At 42.5% G+C, this 21841-nt stretch overlaps 1 protein-coding gene across 1 annotated transcript in view; it reads right to left on the bottom strand.

The window, feature by feature from the left end:
* The window catches only part of SYNE1 (spectrin repeat containing nuclear envelope protein 1), a 598390-nt gene that overhangs the window by 400033 nt on the left and 176516 nt on the right, over nt 1-21841 (bottom strand). The window contains exons 38-44 of the mRNA XM_061624165.1: nt 19147-19300; nt 14616-15244; nt 12594-12773; nt 11638-11788; nt 11014-11172; nt 9466-9648; nt 5764-5865 (exon numbers count right to left, since the gene is read on the bottom strand). Coding sequence (XP_061480149.1) covers nt 5764-5865; nt 9466-9648; nt 11014-11172; nt 11638-11788; nt 12594-12773; nt 14616-15244; nt 19147-19300 — 1558 coding nt within the window. The remainder of the gene's footprint in view (nt 1-5763; nt 5866-9465; nt 9649-11013; nt 11173-11637; nt 11789-12593; nt 12774-14615; nt 15245-19146; nt 19301-21841) is intronic.

Consider the following 21841-nt stretch of genomic DNA (forward strand, 5'->3'; position numbering starts at 1 on the left):
ACAAAATTGCGCTCCATAGAGCATCTGAGCTATTACCTTGGCGCTAAACACCTGGATCGCCGAGGGGACATATTGCCCCCCTTTACCATAGAAGAAAGATAAAAGCGCCTTGACAGTCCTCTGGGCATTCGCCGTAGTGTAGGTAACTTGCGGTTTCCAGGAGCCAGAGGAATGGAAAATAATGCCCAGATACCTATAGATTGTGACCTGCTGAATCGGATGGTCATTTATTTGCCATTTGTGCTTGATCTTTTTCTTGGTGAAGATCAGCACCTTGGTTTTAACATAGTTTATTTTAAGCATCTCCTCATTACAGTAGGCTGTGAGTGCCCTCAAGAGGTGCCAAAGGCCAACACTTGTTTGAGCAAGAGGACCGCGTCGTCCGCATATAATAATATGGACAGAGGCCTATTCCCCAATTTAGGGGGATGAGAATTTACTTACCTTAGGTAACTAGGTACTGAGTTTATGTACAGATTGAAAAGAGTAGGGGCAAGAATGCAGCCCTGTTTGACTCCATTCAAGGTGGGAATGGGAGCTGACAAATGCCCTGCTCGATCAACTCTAACCCTTGAGCTAGTGTTCTCGTGTAGACTGCGAATTAGAAGCAGCAGCCTTTTATCAATATTTAGGCTCTCCAGTTTATACCAGAGTCTGTCCCTGGGGATCGAATCAAATGCCGATTTCAAATCTATGAAAGCAGCAAATAGAGTCCCATTTGGTATTGCAGAATATTTTTCAACAAGGTGTTGGAGGACAAGACCTTGGTCCACGGTCGATCTTCCCGTCCTAAACCCCGCTTGTTCATCAGCTATGATTTTCTCCTCTTCCAGCCAGGTAATTAATTTTTCAAGTAAATGCTTAGCATATAACTTGGTGATGACACTGAGTAGGCTAATGGGCTTATAGTTGGCTGGATCCCCTCTATTTCCTTTTTTAAAGATTGGTATAACAATTGCTAATTTCCAGTGAACCGGAATTTGTACGGACTGATCAATTGCGGTAAATAGGGTTGCCAAAACTGGGGCCCACCAATCCATATTTTCCTTCAGTACTTCTGAAATAATATTATCGCTACCCGGGACTTTGCCTGTTCTGAGAGATTGAATAAGGGAGTGGGTCTCAGAGATGGTAACCGGAGGCCAGTCAGGTAGAGAGTACCATTCCTCCCCTCTCATTTCCAAGTTGGAGTGTGTCTTGGCATATATGCCATGGAAGTAAGTTTCCCAGACATCGACCGGGATGTGGGAATCCATAGCCCTTAAGTTGGGTTGCCAACCCTTGGCTACCAGTCTCCAGAACATGGCCGAGTCCTTCAGCCTGAAGGCTTTAATTAGATTTTGCCAGGCCTCGCGTTGTGCCCTTTTCTTTTTTTCTGCTATCAGGTTTTTATAGCTTCTTTTCAACACTAAGTATTCTGGAGGTAATGTCGGAAGATCCAGAGATCTATAGAGTTTATAACTCACCAAAAGGGACTTTTTTAAAGCAACACATTCTTTATCATACCAGGGTTTAGAAACTACCCTGGTATCTAATTGTCCACCTATTCTACCTGCACTCCCCATTTTCCCTAGAATGGTTGTAATCTCTTGGTACTGTGTTAATATTTGTGATGGGTGAGTTGCAAGCACGAGAGCATTTTGGCAATTAAGAGCCTCCTCTGAATTTAATAACTGAGAGAAAGCATTAGCTAAGGTAGAAGTCCAGCTCAAGCGAAGCACTCTTTGAGTCCCCCGTTGTTCCATCTCCATGTTTAGTGTAGATTCAAGGGCAGCAGAACCCAACTGCTTGCCTATGTCAAGAGTAATGGACAGGGGAAGATGATCACTTTCAACGCGGTTGAGGACGCAACAACTGTTTACCAAATCAATCACATTAGAGGAGACTATAAAATAATCTATAGTTGACGCACTAATATAAGTAAATTCACCCAGCCTATCTCCCACCACACTCCCATTCAATACGATCATCTCTAAGTTGTTGACCATCTGGAGAAGACAAAGTCCTGCAAAGTTACACCTAGAGTCTTTAGATTGCCTATTAAAGGGCAGGTTAGCCTTCTCACAACTTGGCGGGAGTAGGTGGAAGTGGAAATATAGAGCGGCGTCATTCGGCCCAGTTCTAGCATTGAAATCACCTGCTAAAATAAAAGAAGCTTCTGGGAAGTCAGTCATCAGTTTAAAAATGTATTCTTCGAGTTTAGTCCAGTGCGCTTTGATTAATAGTTTTCATTGGAGAAGAGGCAAATAAATATTAATCAACAATATTAGTCTCGAGTGAAACCTCAAGAGGACCGCTAGCGCCATGTTATCTAAATCCGGTAATTGTGTATGCGTACATCCCAGTTTGGTTGACACTAAGATCCCTAGGCCCCCTTTTGGACGGCCATCAGATTCACTGGGAATAGCCTCCAACGCATGCACTACAAAATCGGTGAGAACTAGGTCACCTATGAACCAGGTCTCCTGGATTAAAATAATGTCAAACTTTTTGATAAAGGCAAAAAAGAGGGAGTCTGCATGCTTATTTTTCCATCCCGCTACATTCCAGGAAAGGAGGGGGGGGTTGTTGAGTAAAATTATGTCACATGAACGTGGGGGGAGGCTCCCCTAAAGATGCACCTTTACAGGCACCCTGCTCCTTAGGAGCCTCAGGGCTCTGGGGGTGGTGAACCTCTATGAAATTTCTATTGATAGCCTTACTGACTTCCTTACTGCTTTCCAATAGGTTATTGGAGTCCCCAAATTTCTCCAGTACCTCAAAATTCTCGTCTAAACACTCAATGGCGTCCAATAAGGGGTTATGGCAAATAATATTAGAAGGCCTCCAAGAGACTGCCCGTTTCGGAGTAGTTATAATAGGCGACTTTGCCTCCGAAGGACCCAGTTCTTTTTCCTCCAGGTATCTCATCTCCGTCCAGTGGTGAAGATTGAGTACGGAAGGGTGTTTATTGCTCAGTGCTCCACCCTCCTCTGGTCTGACAGAGTCTCTACAAAGCCTAAAATTGATGCTGGAATTAGTATTAGTATTAGGCATAGGGGTAGCTGGGCCCGTGGCGCCACCAGATGAATAGTGGCTAGCCCCTGGATATTCCTCGAGACTGCATTCCTTTGAGGCCACACCTAAATTCCCCCCCCCGAATGAACACTCCCCTTCTTGCTTGACTCACTGAGCTGATATATAGTTTCCAATCTAAGTTTCAGAGCATTGAGCCTCGCTAATATTTCCGCCTGCGCTTCCCTTGACAATGTGTTATAAGAATTGAGGAGCATAACCTCTTCTGGCTCAAGGGAGACTTTATCATTCGCGGGCAGAGGGAACCGGGTTGAAGGGGAACCTTGCTTAGAGGTCCCTTGTATAGGGTCGACAGGCTCCAAGGGAGAAGCTAGACGCTTCTCTGATGTCAAATTCCTAGAACCTGGTAGAGGCGTTGAGGGTGTATCTGTTGACCTGACCTCAAGACGACCAACCAAGGGTCTGGGAAGGGCTAAATCCTCAAACACTCTTGTCACATGGTAACCCCTATTGTATAACAGATGTCTGTGGGAATATAGTACTTTAGAAAACTCTCTGGGGCAGGGGAGGAGAAAGAAGGAAGAGGGGAGGGGAGGAGGAAGGGAAAGGAGAGGGGAAGCAGGGGAAAGGCAGGTCTGATCATTTGCATGCTTATTGAGTTCACTGGGATTTGCTCCCATGCAATCATGGTTAGGATAGGTAAAATTGACCATGGGGGAGGAGGAGGGGGAGCGGAAAGGAGAGGAGAGGGAAGGAGAAAGGGAGGGGAGAGGGAAGCAGAAGGAGGTGGAGGGGAAGGAGGGGATTGGAAGGGGAGGAGCAAAGGAAGGGGAACGGAAGCGGCAAAACGGAAGTGATAGGAGGAAGGAGAAGAGGAGGGCAGGTTTGATCATTTGCATGCTTATTGAGTTCAACCGGATTTAGCATCATGCTTAAGATATGTAAAACTGACAATGGGGAGAGGGGGGAAGAGGGGATTGGAAGGGGAGGGGAGGGGTAAAGGAAGGGGGAGAGAAGGAGAAAGAGGGAGGGGATAGAAGGGAGGAGGAGGGAGGGAGGGTTTTATCATTTGCATACTTTTTGAGTTCAGTGGGATTTATTTCTGTACAATAATGGTTAGGATAGATGAAGATGACCTGGGGGAAGGGCAGGGAGGGGAGGGGGAGGGGAGGAGATTAGGTGGGTGGGCACTGGGCAGAGGGGAAGCCCCTTTCTTTTCCAAAAGGAAAACATTATGAACAGTAGCCTCCCACTCAAATTTAAACCAAAGCTGTCCCTGGCCACATCCACACCAGACCTTTATTTCACTTTAGACAGTCATGGATTCTTCCAAAGAATCCTGGGAAATGTAGTTAGTGAAGGGTGCTGAGAGGCCCTGTTCCTCTCACAGAGCTTCAATCAGAGCAGCTGACTGTTAAACCACTCTCACCAGTTAAACCACTCTGGCTACTGGAGCTCTGTCAGGGGAATAGGAGTCTCCTCTCAGTACCCTTCACAAACTACACTTCCCAGGATTCTTTGGGGAAAGCCATGACTGTCTCAAGTGAAATAAAGGTCTGGTGTGAGTGTGGACCCCTGATTAGGCAAGTCAAGCAGCTGTGAGTTTGGCTTTTAGAACACTGACAGTTGGTTCTTACTGAGCATGACCGACATTATCATTGAGTTCAATGTAAAATTTCTTAAATTAATTAAAAATCAGCCAGGCATTTTTAAAAACTTTTAAACTGCAGAAGATGATGGTCAGAGTATGGGGCATGGTCAGTAACAGGATTACAGGTACTCAGTGAACACAGATGATTTTTAATTAATGTCAACAAATTATGAGAACTCTGACAGAAAAAAGTCCAAAAAGAGTCTGGCTTTTTTCTTCTTGTCTTTTTACACTTTTACTCTTGTCTCTCTGATTGTTTTGGGTATCACCATGAAAATATAGATGGTTGTTAAGCAAGCATTTCTGAGTTCAGGACTATAAGTTTTGTAAAGTTTTGTAAGGTTTTGTTTTGAAATGAGGTTATGGGAAGCATCAGAATGGCATACGGGTTATTTTCAATTTACCATTGTGGGATGCGAAAAATCCATGCTGGCTATAGTATAAAGCCACTCTCGTGGCTGTATAATACAACAACTGAACATAATTTGTGAAGGTTATCTTAGTTCTTTCATTTTACGTGTTACATCAACGCCTATTAGACTGCTAGGTTCTTGAATGAATCAGCAACACAAGTTTTAAATCGAACAAGTGGCATCTGCAACAAAATGCTGCAGTATATCCTTTCACACAAACAGCAGTGGTCTTGATTTGGGCTCCAGTCAGCCTTGAATAGGAGATTGCAGTGTTGTTCATGGGGAAGGGAAAAATGATACCCCCCCCAATATAGTACTAGAGGGTTTTGATCTGGGGCTGGCTACCAGTCCCAACCCTTAGCATTTTATCGTTACCAAGGGGTGGAAGAGTGGAATAGTTTGACTTTTTTCCTTGAAAGATCTCCATATAGTACAGGGTGGGAAGGTTTTTATATGCACACATCTAGGTTTTTAAATGTACCCCTCCAGAGTACTCACTGTAAGCTGTTAGGGCCTTGAGCAGTTTCCTGTTTCCCATGGTTTCCATTTTCTTTCATTTTTGGGGGTTGGGATCCTAAGTTCCATAATGGGTTTTTAAATACCAAAGCCAAAATTTTGTTTTGGCTCCTTTTATTTCTCAAAGGACTCCATGAACTGGTTGTAATGGGTTAAACTGTTTCTTACCTGAAGATATATTGAAACGTCTTCTGTATTTACCAATTCTTTAAGCTCAGATATTTTTGAACTGATTTGCTCCAAATTCTGTTCTTTATATTTAATTTGAGACTATAAAAGAATACATAGGAAAATTGTTTCAGTTTAGTATCTTCACCTCAACGTTATCCCTAACTGCACTCCTTTATCTCTCCCAAATAAGTGAATAGTTGCCATTTATTCCTATTGGGAAAAGTAAAGTGCTGTACTTGAGACACTGTGAGGATAAAACTTACCTTCTAGCTCTGGCCTGACCTTCACTGAAAGACATATACTTCAGGTATCCTGGCCAAGCCTTGTTAGAATCAGATTCAGACCTACTGCTATATTTTTCTCCAGTGTGTTTAATGAGAAACTTCAGTTTAGAGCTCTTCATGGATCAGCTTACAGGTCACACAAGATTCTGCATCTCTGCACAGCATAACTAGGTATAACTGCTAAAAGCGAAGACATTGTCGCAGCAATTAGACACCCCCCCCTTACAACTCTTAAGTAGGTTTGGGCAGACTCTTTCTACTTGTGTGAGGAAGGTATCACAGAATGGGAATAAGTGTACCAGCGAGCGCTTCTGCTAGTTGATAGTTAAATAGATAATTTGTGTATTTTGCTACTAATTGCTGATTTTATCTAGACAGATAGTTAATAGATATTTTGTGTGTGTTGCGTACTAAATGCTGACTGTAGCTGGATAGTTAAATAGATAATTTGTACGCTTTGATACTAATTGTTGATTTTATCTAGTTGGATGGATAGTTAATAGACATTTCACGTGTGTTGCTTATTAATTGCTGTCTGTATCTAGATAAATAGTTAAATTGATACTTTGTCTGCTTAAGATAATTTGTGTGTTTAGCTTACTAATTGTTGACTCCATCTAGATAGATAGCTGGATAGATAGTTAATAGATATTTCACATATGTTGCTTATTAATTGCTGACACTATCTGCCATTAATTGACTGGTTCATAGTTTTCTCTTTGAGGTTCTCACGAGTGGGCTCAGGATGCCTCCCAAGAAGGCAAAGCAGAAGAGAGGGGTTCAAGTGGTCAGGCCGCTAAGTGCCCACATCAGCAGCAGGCATCTTCGGAAGATGAAGAGGATATGGGCACTATGCGTGCTCTTGTTGCCCGGATTGAAGCTTTACAGCATGAACGCCAGGCACCATCTGACCCTGGAGCGGGGACCAGTGGGCCAGCCCCAGCTAAAAAGTCTGCAAGGCTGGCATCTCGGGCTAACATCCTGTGTGATCTCATTTCCAGGGTCACAACTCTTGAGAAGGAGGCGGCTGGTTGTGCTCTTGGCATCAACTCTGCTTCTTCCGGGCTTTGGGGGATCTGGCTGCTTCAACACTTACAAAGGCTGCTTTCACACATGGGGCTGATTGCGTTAGTTTAATGGATTAAAAAGGTAGCGCTTCTGTCCCGATTTCTAAAATCCCTTTCACACTGCAGTACCTTTTGCATTAAGGAACAGCAGCTTTTTCAGCTGATATCCCGGCATTTCACGCAACTGTCTTTCACACAGCTTGTTTTCGTCCCTCACCCATGCACACTGTTCCTCACTGTGTAGGAGGTCTAAGATCTCACCACGAAAGCCCTCTCCCTTTAGGATCTGACTTTTTAAATTGTTTAATTGTATCAAGACAGGAGTATGTGTGGGAAATGCTGCTGCTATCTGCGCCGATGCTGGAATACCACGTTCATCAGGCAAAAAACAAACAAAAAAACAAGCGTGCAACTAAAGGGCGGGAATGCACTGCATGCTGGGATGCCTGTCACATGAGTGGCTGCAGCTAGCAATAAATTGCTGCAATCTTCTGGGTTTCCAGCCTTGCTAACAGATTATTTCTGGTATCATTAATCACGGAAATTAGCACTAAACTTCCACTACATTCCACTAGAATTCTGGAGCTAGCTTGTGCGTCATGTGAAAGATCAAATATAATGTGCAAATTACCAGTTAATACTCTTGCTGGCCATCTGTCTGCCCTTGCATTTTATTCCAGGGTGGGTGGCTTCGCTGACCACACTTCAGACTTTAGGATTGGTAAGGCTGGTCAAGAGTGAGCCCAGCGCCACCTGACTAGCGGCGACCCTTTACCCCAGATGTAATATTGCAAGTTGTACCGCAATTATGGAATTTATGCTTCTCGACATATGAAGCCATCTTGTTCACAGAGGTAATACTGACTGCTTTCTACGGTGTCTATCATTCCAGTCAGCTGCTGGTAAGCTCCAGAAGTGACACCTCTGCTGTGGCTTTACTGCTAAATGACTGTTCAATGTCGTAAGAGGATGTACAGCTTCGTTTACGGAGGTCCAAGATAGACCAGAAAGCGAGGGGGAAGGTGGTTCTATTTGGGACATGTCCCATATTGCAACTGTGCCCTGTGGTGGCCTTGAGGGCTTAGTTAGGAGTGAGGCAGTTGGGCCCAGGGTACTTGTTCATCCATGTGAATTTAACTCAGCTTCTGTTTGGGGCAGTACTTAAAAAGTCCTTGATGGCTTGTGGCCGTAACCCCCGTGTCTATGGCCTCCATTCCTTTCGCATTGGAGCAGCCACTACAGCGTCCCTGGCGGGTATTCCTGCAACTAACATACAGGAGATTGGCAGATGGTGATCTGCTGCATTGGAGGCATATATTCAGCCTTGAGCATTGTGAACGATACTGCCAAGGGCAGATAACGATCTGCAGACATGTTCACTTTGAATCTTTGGCATGTGCCGGCCAGTACAGATGTGGGCAGATAGCGATCTGCAAATATCTTCGACTTGGGGTCTTTGGCATGTACTTGTCAGTACAGCTATGGGCAGATAGCGATCTGCTATAGTTCATGTTGTGTCTTTCATGTTCACTTGGTTTTGGTCTGATTGTGCATTTTGTTTCTTAGGTGATGCCCTGATGTCTGGTCCTGTGCATGTGCTATTGTGTGGCCACTCTATTCAGTTCTGGGCTCTCCAACGTGCTTCTTCCAGACTTTGGCACCCAGCTTTGCCTGTCCGCCACAGCTACCTTGCAGTGGCAGGCCAGGCATGGCATGCGTTGGGGAGAGCTCTTACCCATGATCTGCAGAGTTGCAGCATGTGGCCCCCCCAGCTAACATTCTGGTTATTCATTTAGGCGAAAATGATTTGGTACAGCGGCCTGGCTTGGAGCTATTTCATTGGATCCATTATGATCTTTCACGGATCAGACAGAGCTTTCCTGAAATGTTGGTGGCTTGGTCTGCATTGTTGGAGAGATGCGTCTGGAAGGGGGCTGTTCATCCCAACAAAATAGATGTAGCTCGGCATGGGGTGAACAGAAGAGTGAAGCAGCTGGTGCTGGAGATGGGGGGTACATATATCCCTCACCATCAGATTCGTTTTAATCTTCCACATCTCTACAGAGGGGCGAGGCAGCAGGGAGGTTGATGCAGTGCATGCACAGCAGTGGGAGTGTCAGAATGGCTCAGCTGCTGCTCCTGCCTTCCCACCCCAGAGTTACTCAACAACCCTGCCCCACCAACTGTTACTGGATATAGATACAGCTCATAGATAAAGGTAGTGACATAAGTCTCAATCCTCCTAATCTTTTCAGTTCTGCTGAGGATTTTACCAAAACCATTTAGCACTTGAAAATAGTGTGCATTTTTTGTATGTGCATTTATTGCATGTTAACAATTTTATGTACCTGAAATTCTTCCAGGAAGGCCTCAGTACCCTGGTAGCTGGCCAGGTTGCTGATAATATCATTCATCTGTGAGATGGAGTTGTTGCACCACCCATCAATGTCATCACCCACTGCCAGCACATCTTCCCACAGTGACACACTGACACTCAGTCTATCTGTACTGTCTTCAAGCTTCTCTGAAACCTGTTATGCAGTGAAAGAAAGCAATTAGGGATATTGCCTGATTAAAGAAATCTTTCATTGATTAGTCTTATAAGTTTTAGTCAGTTGCTTAATTAATTGCTTAATTAATTAATTAATTAGATCAGCCCTGCTGGTCTACCTGTCATTTTGAGCACGGGACATGGTAATCACTAAGACAAACTAAGAACACCCACCTGAGTATGCCATCTGCATATCATGTGACAAAGATATCAAATTCTTTGTTGCTCTTACAAGAGCTATGTATGTTTTCAGGCAGCCTTACTTAGTCACTGGGAGAAAGGAAGACTTTTCTCAAGTGCTCGAACAAATTTGCCCTCATGCTAAGAAGAGGAATTTATTTATTTAATGCATTATTTTGAAGCACTTTCCATAAAATGCCCAATGCAGCTTTGTCCAATTGCATTGGCGTCATTGCCTAGTAACAATGACTGACAATGATTTTCCCCCACCCCAACACACCCTTCCTGCTCTGGTCACCTCCACTAACCAGAAGCACACAAAGCAGCAGCAGCTCTAACAAAAGCTGGCTTTTGTGATTTTTGTGCTCCCTTGATCTCCAAAGGGTGACAAGCCAAGTTTGTCTTTGTTGGAATGGATCTGGGGGCTGGGTGTTAACTGCTGCTTCCATCAATGCCTCTTTTTCCTGCTGCACTTCAAGGCTATCTGTATTAAGGCCAAATTAGACAACATGCTACATGTGTGAACATTAATTGTCTGCTTTTCTCTTTAAGAATAACAGTTGTGTGGGCACAATCCAGATTGGGACCAGTATGGGGGGATTAACCCTTTTCCCTGTTTTAAAAACTGCCCCTCTTGGAGTCTCTATTCCCCCGCCTCCAGGAGAAAAGGTGCCACTGGACCAGTGCCTACTCCTTTTTCTCCATTTCCATTAATAAATATACATGTGTGAAATGAAATTCACAATTACTTTTTTCCACTTTGTACAAAGTATAGTGTACTTGATAAAGTGTTGAACTGAGTCTGCAGAGATCTGGGTGCAGTTCTCAATTAGGGCATGAAATTTACTGGATAACATGAAGCCAGTTCCTATTTCTCTGTCAAACCTCCCCCATAACATGGACAATATGGGAAAACTCTACATAGGCTGCACTGTGCTTCCCGAAGAAATGGTGCAATGTAAACATGATAAATTAACATGATAAATTAAACAATAAAAATCTTTAAAGGGTGGCATGGATTCTTGATAGACCCAATATATGTATAACATGGACCCAGTCCCTTCATTCTATTTCAAAATCTGAACACATTTCTCACTAATATCAGCTGGCTTGTATTGCACTGAAATATTCACCTTTCAAATTCCATATCAAATATATTGCTTACATCTAGCCATTGGTCTACAGTACTGTCCATGTCTACTTTCACTTGCATGGGATCACAGTTTTGAATCTTTTTCAGCTCTGCTAGCAAGTGTTTTCCTTTGTTAGTGAAGGCATCCAGCCCTGCCTGTCTATCATTCAGCTCGTTTCTGGCAGCTTCATGCTGTGAACAGAAACACATGCTTGTTACAAACAGCAGTAAACAGGTTCACCATCCATTCTGCCTAATCTCCTTTAGAGACGTGTATCTTTTAAATGTTCCATCATGTCTAACTTAAGCACTATTGCTTTCCAGCAACTAATTTTATTTCAATAATGCTCAAAACAGAGTTTTGCAATAAAGTTGCTTACACATCCATCATGCACATTGTAGTTAAAATAATGTGCATATGTTTAACAATACAGATGCAAATCACTATCAAGGAACTGTTAGCAAACCCTACTGTTTCATTTGCAAATGCCTGTTACACATTACCCCATCAGTGGATGTGGATTCTGCAAAAAAGAGTCCATCCTCAAAAGTGAAGATTTAGAAGATGACTACGATCCTATTAAATGCAGAAGCTAAAAATGATTAAATAAATAATTACTACTGACATTATTTTAAGATGAAAATATTTCAAATTACCTTTGATAAAGCCCATCTTAAATCTTCCTTGTCTTTTAACATGCTCTTTGTCATTGTAACATTGCTAGCAACCTCTATGGCTTTAGTTACTGTGGATTTCAGGCTCTGATATTCCCTTATCAAGTCAACAAGGGCACAACATTGCTCCTGCCTTTAACATGAAAATGAAAAAATGTGACAACACATATGCTTCAGTATAGTTTCATACCTATTGTATACATAGAGTATGACTGATCGGGGAGAATTTCTTATTGTCTTATGGTTCCCTTGCCATGACTTACAGTGACAGATATGGGAACATTCACTTCAATACCAAGGTACATCTCAAAAACAGGGGTAAGTACATAGAACAGCAGAAAGGTATTCTGAACATTTGAGCAATTCTGCTCGAATGCTTGTGAATGCTTGCTGCCCTGGGCTCCTGCTGGGAGGAAGGGTGGGATATAAATAAAATAATAAATAAAATAAAATAAATAAACAGGACTGAATGGCAGGCAGTTCTGCCTATGGCAGTGTGCTTGCCTTGATCATGTAAAGTGTAAGTGCCATTCTTGCCCTTCCACTTGGCCCAGGATAAAGATGCAATTGTGACTTCTGGCCCAGAAGCTTACATCTGGATCAGGGGAAGGTGGCAACTGTGATTTCTTCCAGAACCTTGGTAGAGTGTATTTTTTTGCTAAGGACTGGAACTATAAATCCAAGGTAAATTTCTGGACCAAAGGGAAGGGAATGACAGCAGGTGTTTTGTGAGTTTAAGCGTCTGTGAGCACTCAAGTCAAATGCTAGCAGAACATTCACAAGCATTCAGTTAGAAACTTTGCAAAGTTTTGACCCTCTTTAGGGTGACTAGCAGGCTGTTCATATAGAAGGATATATTCATACACACAACCCTAGCAGCCAATATCAAGGTGTTACAATATATTCATAGGAAACCTTGTATTTAATTATATACTTACTTTTCCTGGATAAGTTTCTTTGTATCCTCCCAGGTGACTTCCAAACAATTAATCTCTTTGTCAACTGCTCGAACACGGTTTATATCTTTTTGAGCTATTTGCTTTGCTTTGCTCATCAGCCATTTCAGTTCATGCTGGTGAGAATTCAGTTCATCATCCAACTGATTAAAAATTCTTAATCTTTAAAGTAACATATTAATTATATATTGTAATAAATGTATTTATAGGCTAATTTATTGCAAAATAAAAGTAACATAGCCAAAATAGAATCTTGCAGCACCTTAATCTTTGTTGCTTTTGCTGCAACAGGCTAACACAATTACTCCTCAGCAAACAGATAAAAATGTAATACGGTATCTAGTTAAGTTTATTTATACGCCACCTTTCCATGGAAGCTGTGCCCAAAGCAGCTTACAACCCTACAAGGGTAGGGAGAGAATTGCAGAACATAACATTGATTACAACTAGGACAAAACCCACCGCTTTAACAAACATAAAATAAATTCAATATTACCAAAGAAATAATCTAGATTAAAATACATAAGTACAAAGCAGAAAAGAAAAGAAAAGAAAAGAAAAGAAAGAACACTAACAGACAATAGAGTTCCAGGTGTTTGTCTTGCTGCTCTCCAAGGAGCTTTAGCAGCCTGGCTCAGATACAGTTCAGAGGGGTTCTCTAGATGAACTACAGCTACAACTACAGTTCAGCATCACAAGAAAATTCTGGAGCAACTGTGATATTTAGTACTGAAATTCCGTTAATAGCCAGATTTAGATATGTATAACACATGCCATCATGTTATAATCCGATATCCATACAAATATTGCATTTCAAGACCAACCCCATCCCTGATTACACAGTGTACTTGAAAATAGTTTTTAAAACTTGGGCAATTTTTGTCTAATGTAATATAAGATCTGCTGCTTTGGTTTTATAATAATGTTTTCTACACAGATGCTGTTGCATGTTAACTTTTATATCCAGATACATAAGCATTCTCTAAGCATTTTGCATGTAAATATGTACAGTCTTGACTTTTAACATTATTACTTTCATCAAGTCTGGAGAAAAAAGGATAGAAGAATAAAATAAGGAGCTCCAGCAACTTTCGCCCCACCATCAACCTCAACCTAGATCAGCACAACCTTATAATTGAAACCTACTGACTGCTACATATATCTATATGCTTTGAGCTTCCACCCAGAATATTTATTTATTTAACAAAAAAAATGCTTCCTTAATGGAAAGACCTCCAAGTGGAATCATCCACAAGATTCTGTCTAATGCCAAACCCTATGATACAACCATATCTGTTCCAACTCGTTGGACTAAGACTTGCAACTTACGGATTTACATCAGGCGTTTCTTAGACTACAAAAACAATCCAATGAAGTAATAAAGCAGATCATGATCAAAGAGGAGTTAAGGTGCACATATGAAACACCAAATAAAATATAAATATTTAATGCACATATATAGTTAAACCAATCACTGCTAGAATTCTGTATGTGGTATTGAATCAATGCCCATATAAGGTGAAATACAAAAAAAGAATATAAAAGCCATAAAATTCTTCAGCTGTAATAAATCAATGCTAATACAAGATGAGATACAAAAACAAAGTACAGCCAAACACATTTTGACAGAGTCTTCTTCAGTGGCCTGCTAACTTATTAGGCATACACTGTAAAGGGCAAAAGAAAAAAATATGTTGAGGCGGTAATTACTAATGGTGAGTGTCTCTGGATTTTTTAAAAAACAAAATAGCTGATTGTAACTATGTATGTGCATTTATATTTTATTTGCTGTTTCATATATGCACCTTAACTCCTCTTTGAGCATTGTGTATTTTCTGTTAAGGTAGATTATAACTTTCCAGACCTTGTAATAAAGCAGATCCACAAGACAGACAGTAACAAGAAGGCTGTTCTGGCCTGGAAGATAATCTTATTAAGTGAAATGAGTTAAGAGCAAATGGAAAAGTCACCCTCACATGGTACATGCTTTAAGTTTTGCTTTACCTGTGTTGAACATCCTGAAGGCTTGGTTCTTTCAGTCCTTCCTTGTCAGCTCTTTCTTCTATGTCTTCAATGCTTCTTAAGAGCTGTTCTTTGCGTTCCATGACAGACCTATGCAGAGCTTCAAGAGCTTCTGCTTCACTTTGCTTAGTTCCCAGCAAAGACTGGATAGATTCCAATTCTATGCAGACATTGTCTGCTATATTCCTGCAGGAGATTCTTTGCTCAGAGCTTCCATGTTTTAGATGATACTGGGCTTTAGCAAGGGATGCATCCAAACTGGCTGCTGTAGATTCCAGTCTGCTGACATCTTGAATAACCTCACTCAGACCCTTGTCCAGCACTTCAGACTTAGATTTGTCCATATTTCCAGTGGTTTCTACCACCTGTCTCAAATGGTGAAGTACTTCTGATGCAGTAGTATGAAGTTCTAAGAAGGCCTTGAGATGGGACAAGGCATCTTGGCGAAAGCTAATTACTTGACTGGCCTCCTGATAGAGCTGGAGACAGTCTTCAGCCTTATTCTGGAGTGCACCATGATCTTCTGGTCGACTGAAAGAGCACAGCTTTTCAACATGGCTCCTTAGATTCTGTAGTTCTTTGAACTTTCCTTCCACTTCCATTTTGTGTTCCTATAAGGAATAAAAAGTGTTAAAAACTGAAATGCCAACACCTTTTGTTAGTCCCAACCTTGCTTAGCATAAGAACATAAGAACATAAGAAGAGCCTGCTGGATCAGGCCAGTGGCCCATCTAGTCCAGCATCCTGTTCTCACAGTGGCCAACCAGGTGCCTGGGGGAAGCCCGCAAGTAGGACCCGAGTGCAAGAACACTCTCCCCTCCTGAGGCTTCCGGCAACTGGTTTTCAGAAGCATGCTGCCTCTGACTAGGGTGGCAGAGCACAGCCATCATGGCTAGTAGCCATTGATAGCCCTGTCCTCCATGAATTTGTCTAATCTTCTTTTAAAGCCGTCCAAGCTGGTGGCCATTACTGCATCTTGTGGGAGCAATTTCCATAGTTTAACTATGCGCTGAGTAAAGAAGTACTTCCTTTTGTCTGTCCTGAATCTTCCAACATTCAGCTTCTTTGAATGTCCACGAATTCTAGTATTATGAGAGAGGGAGAAGAACTTTTCTCTATCCACTTTCTCAATGCCATGCATAATTTTATACACTTCTATCATGTCTCCTCTGACCCGCCTTTTCTCTAAACTAAAAAGCCCCAAATGCTGCAACCTTTCCTCGTAAGGGAGTCGCTCCATCCCCTTGATCATTCTGGTTGCCCTCTTCTGAACCTTTTCCAACTCTATAATATCCTTTTTGAGATGAGGCGACCAGAACTGTACACAGTATTCCAAATGCGGCTGCACCATAGATTTATACAATGGCATTATGATATCGGCTGTTTTATTTTTAATACCTTTCTTAATTATCGCTAGCATGGAATTTGCCTTTTTCACAGCTGCCGCACACTGGGTCGACATTTTCATCGTGCTGTCCACTACAACCCCGAGGACTCTCTCCTGGTCGGTCACCGCCAGTTCAGACCCCATGAGCGTATATGTGAAATTCAGATTTTTTGCTCCAATATGCATAATTTTACACTTGTTTATATTGAATTGCATTTGCCATTTTTCTGCCCATTCACTCAGTTTGGAGAGGTCTTTTTGGAGCTCTTCGCAATCCCTTTTTGTTTTAACAACCCTGAACAATTTAGTGTCATCAGCAAACTTGGCCACTTCACTGCTCACTCCTAATTCTAGGTCATTAATGAACAAGTTGAAAAGTACAGGTCCCAATACCGATCCTTGAGGGACTCCACTTTCTACAGCCCTCCATTGGGAGAACTGTCCGTTGATTCCTACTCTCTGCTTTCTGCTTCTTAACCAATTTCTTATCCACAAGAGGACCTCTCCTCTTATTCCATGACTGCTAAGCTTCCTCAGAAGCCTTTGGTGAGGTACCTTGTCAAACGCTTTTTGAAAGTCTAAGTACACTATGTCCACTGGATCACCTCTATCTATATGCTTGTTGACACTCTCAAAGAATTCTAATAGGTTACTGAGACAGGACTTTCCCTTGCAGAAGCCATGCTGGCTCTGCTTCAGCAAGGCTTGTTCTTCTATGTGCTTAGTTAATCTAGCTTTAATAATACTTTCTACCAGTTTTCCAGGGACAGAAGTTAAGCTAACTGGCCTGTAATTTCCGGGATCCCCCCTGGATCCCTTTTTGAAGATTGGCGTTACATTTGCCACTTTCCAGTCCTCAGGCACGGAGGAGGACCCAAGGGACAAGTTACATATTTTAGTTAGCAGATCAGCAATTTCACATCTGAGTTCTTTGAGAACTCTCGGGTGGATGCCATCCGGGCCCGGTGATTTGTCAGTTTTTATATTGTCCATTAAGCTTAGAACTTCCTCTCTCGTTACCACTATTTGTCTCAGTTCCTCAGAATCCCTTCCTGCAAATGTTAGTTCAGGTTCAGGGATCTGCCCTATATCTTCCACTGTGAAGACAGATGCAAAGAATTCATTTAGCTTCTCTGCAATCTCCTTATCGTTCTTTAGGACACCTTTGACTCCCTTATCATCCAAGGGTCCAATTGTCTCCCTAGATGGTCTCCTGCTTTGAATGTATTTATAGAATTTTTTGTTGTTGGTTTTTATGTTCTTAGCAATGTGCTCCTCAAATTCTTTTTTTAGCATCCCTTATTGTCTTCTTGCATTTCTTTTGCCAGAGTTTGTGTTCTTTTTTATTTTCTTCATTTGGACAAGACTTCCATTTTTTGAAGGAAGACTTTTTGCCTCTAAGAGCTTCCTTGACTTTGCTCGTTAACCATGCTGGCATCTTCTTGGCCCTGGTGGTACCTTTTCTGATCTGCGGTATGCACTCCAGTTGAGCTTCTAATATAGTGTTTTTAAACAACTTCCAAGCATTTTCGAGTGATGTGACCCTCTGGACTTTGTTTTTCAGCTTTCTTTTTACCAATCCCCTCATTTTTGTGAAGTTTCCTCTTTTGAAGTCAAATGTGACTGTGTTGGATTTTCTTGGCAATTGGCCATTTACATGTATGTTTAATTTAATAGCACTGTGGTCACTGCTCCCAATCGGTTCAACAACACTTACATCTTGCACCCGGTCCCGGTCCCCACTGAGGATTAAGTCCAGGGTTGCCGTCCCTCTGGTCGGTTCCATGACCAACTGGTCTAGGGAATAGTCATTTAGAATATCTAGAAACTTTGCTTCTTTGTCATGACTGGAACACATATGCAGCCAGTCTATGTCCGGGTAGTTGAAGTCACCCATTACTACCACATTTCCTAGTTTGGATGCTTCCTCAATTTCATATCTCATCTCCAGGTCTCCCTGAGCATTTTGATCAGGGGGACGATAGATCGTTCCCAGTATTAAGTCCCTCCTGGGGCATGGTATCACCACCCACAATGATTCTCTGGAGGAGTCTGCCTCTTTTGGGGTTTCGAGCTTGCTGGATTCAATGCCTTCTTTCACGTATAGAGCGACTCCGCCACCAATACGTCCTTCCCTGTCCTTCCGATATAGTTTATATCCAGGGATAACCGTATCCCACTGGTTTTCTCCATTCCACCAGGTCTCCGTTATGCTCACTATATCAATGCTCTTCTCTAAGACCAAGCACTCCAGTTCTCCCATCTTGGTTCGGAGGCTCCTAGCATTAGCGTACAGGCACTTGTAAGCAGTGTCTCTCTTCAAGTGTCTTTGGCACTTGTGGTTAGGCCTGTGGTAATTTTGCTCTTCTGAATTTATATCCTGTGCCCCTGCTCTCACAATGCCTACTTCTAGGCCTACCCCTTTTAAAATTTCATCATTTCTTTGGTTTTTATCCCAGGGGGGAGGTTTATTCCGAACCGGACCTTTCTCAGCTCCTGTCGGGTTTCCCCCCTCAGTCAGTTTAAAAGCTGCTCTGCCACCTTTTTAATTTTAAGTGCCAGCACTGCCAGCAATATTTGTTATTAGTTATTTGCTGTCACCGAATTTCTGCTCGTTTTTTAAAAGTTCCACGTGACTTTTTTTATATCAAAGAACTTCAAATTTGTGCTATAAGATACGTTATAGTAGCTCTTGTGAAGCCTACAAGAGAAGAGGGATTCCAGAATATCCCCCTCCTGCACAGTTATCTGTCCCTATGTACCTTATTCACCATCCTATCACCTAAATTTATCTTCCTACATACTATACATTCCACAATGTGCCCACGTGCTCCATAACTTGTGCCCCCTCATTGCTTTGGAAGTGCAGAGCTGTGTTGAAAGAAGGATTTGTTCAGGTCTTTGTTCCCACAACAGTCTTAGTGATGGACTGGCAGGTAATTAAGTGGGTGACTCTTCTCTGACTTCTCATTCCTTAATCAGCACTTGACAAAGAAATTAATTTCTTTGTTCTAAATCATGAAACAGTGTTTGATAAGAAATGTCATGCAATTGCTATCAAAGTGTTGATAAAACGCTTCCATTCGGACTGTTAATTTTAAACATAGTATTTTTATTTATATTTACCTTATTGTGACATACAGCAGCCTGTTGATCAGCTGTATTTATCTCAGACGTAGCATGTAGTTTACCAAGAAATTGCTTAATCCAATCAGAAAAACTGAGAAGTAGCTCATCATACTGCCTATGTTCAGCAATCACAGATTGAAGGAAACTTATCCTAGAAAATATTGAAATTAATAGCTATATAACAATTCCATTATTATCCTGAATTGACTGCTATTTTTTTAAAAAAACATCCATTTAAAGATGAAGTACATTCTTGCACAGCTTCCATTTATTTCAATAAGACTAGTATAAAAGAACATTCAGTAGATTTTGCCTTAGAAAAGACTGTTTGGTCCAACCTGAGAATGGGTCTTCTTCATGCATGTAGTGATGACATCAGATAAGAGTTGAACTCCCCCAGTGGTTGAAGGCTAAATTGTTTAATTTTCACAGAAGCTTCTGAAGCTCCATAGTGACCTTGGTTCTATGATGACAACCCATGCCAGAAGGTCAACACATGTATAGAACAGTGACAAGTAAGCAACACATAAAAACAAGACTCTCTTTACAAAGTGGTAAAGATGGAAAATGAAGAACTATACAGAATTAAGACTAAAGGTAGGCAGCCCACAGGAACAAAGAACAGGGAAAGGCCCTGATGTTATCATTACCTGCACGAAGAAGAGCCATTCACAGGTAGGATCAAGTGGTCTCTTCTCTCATGGGATATACCCAAGCTGGACCATGGGTGTGAAGAAAAGATACAAATTGATTGAGCTGCCTACCGGACTGGAAGGACATGTTCTAACACATGTCTCCCCAAATCTTTCCTGGCTGAGGTAGAGATGTCAGGTAACAGCTTTCCTGCAAGGACACATTCAACAAAAATGCCACTGAAGTGGTGGCAACCCTAGTGTCATGGATGAAAATTTTGCTGGGGGCCACAAATGCAGGCTTGTGTATGCCAATGTGATGCAAGCTGTAGGCTACCAAGCCAAAGTAGAGGTGGCAACCCTCCTGCCCAGCAATGCTGGTGGGAAGGACACAGAAGGGAATCTGACAGATAGAAGGGTTTAGTGCAAGAGATATACACTTTCAAAGCCCTACACACATCCAGAGAGTGGCAGGCCTTCTTGGAGAAGGTAGGGAGAATCAATTCTTGTTGACAGTGGAAGGGAGACAGAACTTTGGGCAGAAAGGAAGGGTTAGCACAGAGAATTACCCTGTCCCTGTGGAACACACACAGGTGGTAAGGAAGTATGCACTGGAGTGGGCTGAACCACAGAAAATGAAGCAAGTTGAACTTCAGCAGGAGGGAGGCAGGCAAGGTGGGTGACAGCCCTGTGGCCAAGTCAACCAGCAGCAGTTCCCTCAATTGCTGCAACACATGAGGAGTGAATTGCAGACCACAGGTCTCTGGAGAATGAACCACAGGTGGAGCAGATATGGGCTGGCTCTCCTGGGCAGAGATGGCACAGTAATAACAGGGGCAGAGAGCTCCTGAAAACCCCTGAAATCATCAGGTGAGAAGTGAGCAAAAGAAAATGGTTTAGAGTTAAGTCAGGACTCCCTTCATCCTCATCCAATAGAACCTCTGCTCTTCTTAGGCTTCTGCACACCAGGCACTGCAGCTTTTCCCCGGCAACATCTCTGGCTGGGCCAGCACACACACACCCCAGTGGCTGCCAGAGAAAAAGACATACTGTTGGATCTGGGTTCCCTCTCCTTCAACCCATTGTAAACAAGGGCCTTCCAGGGAGGCAGACTGAGGACAGCCCACAAGAAGGGAAGGAGCCAAAGTGAAGCAAAGCTGCAATGTGGAGGGGTGAGTTCTTCTGCCATAGATATGAGCAACGTGGACACAGGGGCCATCACTGAGGCTTGTGTCTGAGAAAGTGGGAGACTGGCGCTGGCTTTTTTTGAGACCGCTGACTTCTGCTTACATTTTTCTATAGCTGTGAAGCATGTGGCTTATAGCGAATGGGAACGCCTGCTATAATAAAGGAAGGAGGTAAACAAAATTGTCGGAAGGGAAACCCTGAAGCTGGTGAAGAAGAAGGGAAGGCAACCAAAATGGCAAGCAAAGACCAGAGCGAAGTTAGAGCTGACAGACAATGCCCTCTGCAGACTGGGAGAGGGAAGACAAAAGACCAGATAATGAAAGGGGTTTTTTTTGTAATTAGTTTGAAGGAACAGATGGGGCAAAAGAACAAGGCAAGGAAATGGAAGTGTGAGGGAGAGAGCAGGGACTACAGGAACCGACAAGAAAAAAATATGAGGAGCAGCTCACCAACACACAAGATTAAATAGAAAAATATATAAAAAACAGGCCTGAACTAAAGCAAACCAACAACCAGAGAACAAACCAACAACCAGAGAACTCACAAGCCAACAACCAGTGTAGGGGTAGACACACACTTACTGTTGTGCTGGTTCCAGTATGTTTTTACCTCTCTTTTCTAAAAACAGGGGTACATGACACTAGTCAAACTCTGCCCCTTTTTACTTTATAACCTGGTTGGATCAGCTTGAATGCAATTTGTTTTAATTCAGCTTCAGACAAATTTCGCAACTGATTGGCAGATTAGCCCATTGCCCTTCCAGGTGTGGCCAATGGGAACACTTTGCTCTAGGCAACTAGTGTGCCCACAGCCTAGGTGAAGGCAGAATCAAACTGAGGTGACAACAGTGATTCTGCCTTCAGCCACTGGGG

The sequence above is a fragment of the Rhineura floridana genome, chromosome 4 (assembly GCF_030035675.1).
Source record: "Rhineura floridana isolate rRhiFlo1 chromosome 4, rRhiFlo1.hap2, whole genome shotgun sequence".
NCBI lineage: Eukaryota > Metazoa > Chordata > Lepidosauria > Squamata > Rhineuridae > Rhineura > Rhineura floridana.